The following is a 2,241-nucleotide window of genomic DNA, read 5'->3' as shown; positions in this document are numbered from 1 at the left end:
TCAGTCCCCCTCACTGGCTGTCTGGCTCTCCGTCCAGCCTCCCAGGCACGTCCTGCCCCAGAGCCGTTCCCTCCGCCTGGATCTCTTTCCTTCAGGCTTGCATTCTCATTCCTCCCTCAAGGAGGTCTTCTCTGACCATCCTATTGAAAAGCGCCATGGTCCTTCCAAGCCTCCACCTGCTCTATTTTCTTAGTCCCTGTCATCACCTGACTAAGAGGACAGTTTCTGTTGTTTTCTGTCCCCGACAGCAGGTTGCCCCCCTCCTGAAGGAAAGGACTTTGCCTCATTCTGTGACATCTCCGCAGTCTCGGACAGTGCCTGGCACCTAGTAGGTGCTCACTAAATAGGCATTGCGTGAATAAGTCGAACTGAGTCTCCCCAACAGCCCATGAAGTTGAAAATGTCCCAGTCTTCATCTTTCAGAGGAAAAATGTCCAGAGAGGTGTCTGCACCTGCCCAAACCCACACAGCGTGAGCGAGGAGAAGCCAGCATTGGGGGGCCTTAAAAACCCCCCCAAAATCATCTGCTATTTTCTTAACGCTCTATGATCGGATAGGTTTAACAGCTAAGAGTTGCAGAATGTAGTCTTATCACCTTATTTTCTAAGCTAGCCCGGTGTTGCTTGCTTCTTCGCCAGGATTTTCTGAGACCCTGGCCTACTGGGGAGGGGCAGATCTGTTAGCATCTCAGACTGAGTACACAAAAGATCAAATCAATACCTCTGTCTTCAAACAGCTCAGGAAGTCCGGGAACTTTTCGACAAACAAGAGAGCCAGCAGGAAGGGGTTGGGGGGGGGGCAGGTGACACCAGCCAGAAAAGCTAAAAACAGATTCCAGCCTGCAGCCAAAAGCAAATGGAAACATTAGGAGGCACTCAGCCGGTTCCCCGAGGACAGCAAGGGGACTCGGCCAGAACTGCAGGCTGAGGGGCACATCTGGCCACGGGGTCGCCCCTCTGCCTAAGCTGTGCCCTGGACTTGCCATGCCCAGCAAAGTGACTGTCATAATAAGAATAGTTACTGTGCGTATCACTCTTCCAGAATGCCTGGCACTGCTTTTTAAAAACAAATTTCTTAAAGTTTAGTTGACGTTTAATGTTAGTTTCAGGAGTACCACAGAGTAATTCCACATTTATATCCCTTAGGATGTGATCACGATAAGTCTAGTAACCATATTAGTGTAATAATAATACACTATCATTGAGTATATTCTGTGAACTGTACCTGGCACTGCTTTTTAATGTATTTGTTTAATTGTCATGACAACCCAATGTGACAGGTACTGTTACGATAACCATACAGAGGGGGCCCCTGAGGCCTAGATCTGGAGGTGATGGTCAGGACTGGAAGCCGGGCCCCTGGCTCCAGACTCCAGAGCCCATCCTCCACTTCTGCGGGCCTCGAGTCCCTCGCCTGTAAGATGGGCTTTGATGCCGGCCGTGCCACATGGGGCTGCTGTGGGCACTGGGTGAATGAGGCTGCATCAGTGGTCAGTGTCACCAGTCACGATTTGCATATGGTGCTCCCACACACTGCTGTTCTTCCTCTGAGAAACCCACCTCTAGGGGGTGACACCATTCAGCAGCACCCTGGCACCTGGCTTACCACTGGGGACCTCTCCCATCCTCAGTGTCTCCTTGTGGAATATGGGGACAAGCCTGGCATGGGCCTTATGGAGTCCGATGGAGTCAGCAAGGTTGGGCATCTATAACTGAGTCAGACCTCCCTCCCTGACCTCTCAGAAGCCCCCTCTAGCTCCCCAGGGCTCCAAGAATGGAAGCCAGCACCCTCCTCACAGCCCACAAGACCTGAGCATCTGGCCCCTCTCCACCTTTCCGATGACCTCCTGCCACCCCCAGCCTCCTTTCCAGCAGCGATGGACTCCCTGCTGTTCCCCTAACGGGCCAGCAAGCCCACCACCCGGCACAGAGCCTCGCCCCACATCCTTCCTGCACTCAGGCTTCTGCTCAGTTGTCCCCTCCTCCAAGGAGGTCTTCCCCAGCTGCTCTCACATCCAGGACCCTCCCCCGCACACACACGCACACATCCGTGCCTGTTTCAGTTCTCTGACGGACACCCGATTCTGTCTGGGACATTTCCTTGCTCACATACTGGCCACTCGTGGTCATCCTCATTCAAGAGGTCATCAGCTCCATGAGGAGGGGGAGGTTTTTGTCTGTCTGGTTCATGGCTGTCACTTCAGAGCCTAGAACAGTACCTGACACAATGCAGATGCTCAGG

At 53.0% G+C, this 2,241-nt stretch overlaps 1 protein-coding gene across 1 annotated transcript in view; it reads left to right on the top strand.

Moving 5' to 3' along the window:
- Nucleotides 1-2,241, top strand: part of CBLC (Cbl proto-oncogene C) — a 17,694-nt gene that overhangs the window by 12,964 nt on the left and 2,489 nt on the right. The window contains exon 7 of the mRNA XM_011368092.2: nt 1,631-1,696. Within this exon, the coding sequence (XP_011366394.2) occupies nt 1,631-1,696 (66 nt within the window). The remainder of the gene's footprint in view (nt 1-1,630; nt 1,697-2,241) is intronic.

Source organism: Pteropus vampyrus, unplaced genomic scaffold (genome assembly GCF_000151845.1).
Source record: "Pteropus vampyrus isolate Shadow unplaced genomic scaffold, Pvam_2.0 Scaffold138, whole genome shotgun sequence".
NCBI lineage: Eukaryota > Metazoa > Chordata > Mammalia > Chiroptera > Pteropodidae > Pteropus > Pteropus vampyrus.
The sequence above is the reverse complement of the archived record's forward strand: the minus strand, read 5'-3'. Positions and strand labels throughout refer to the sequence as shown.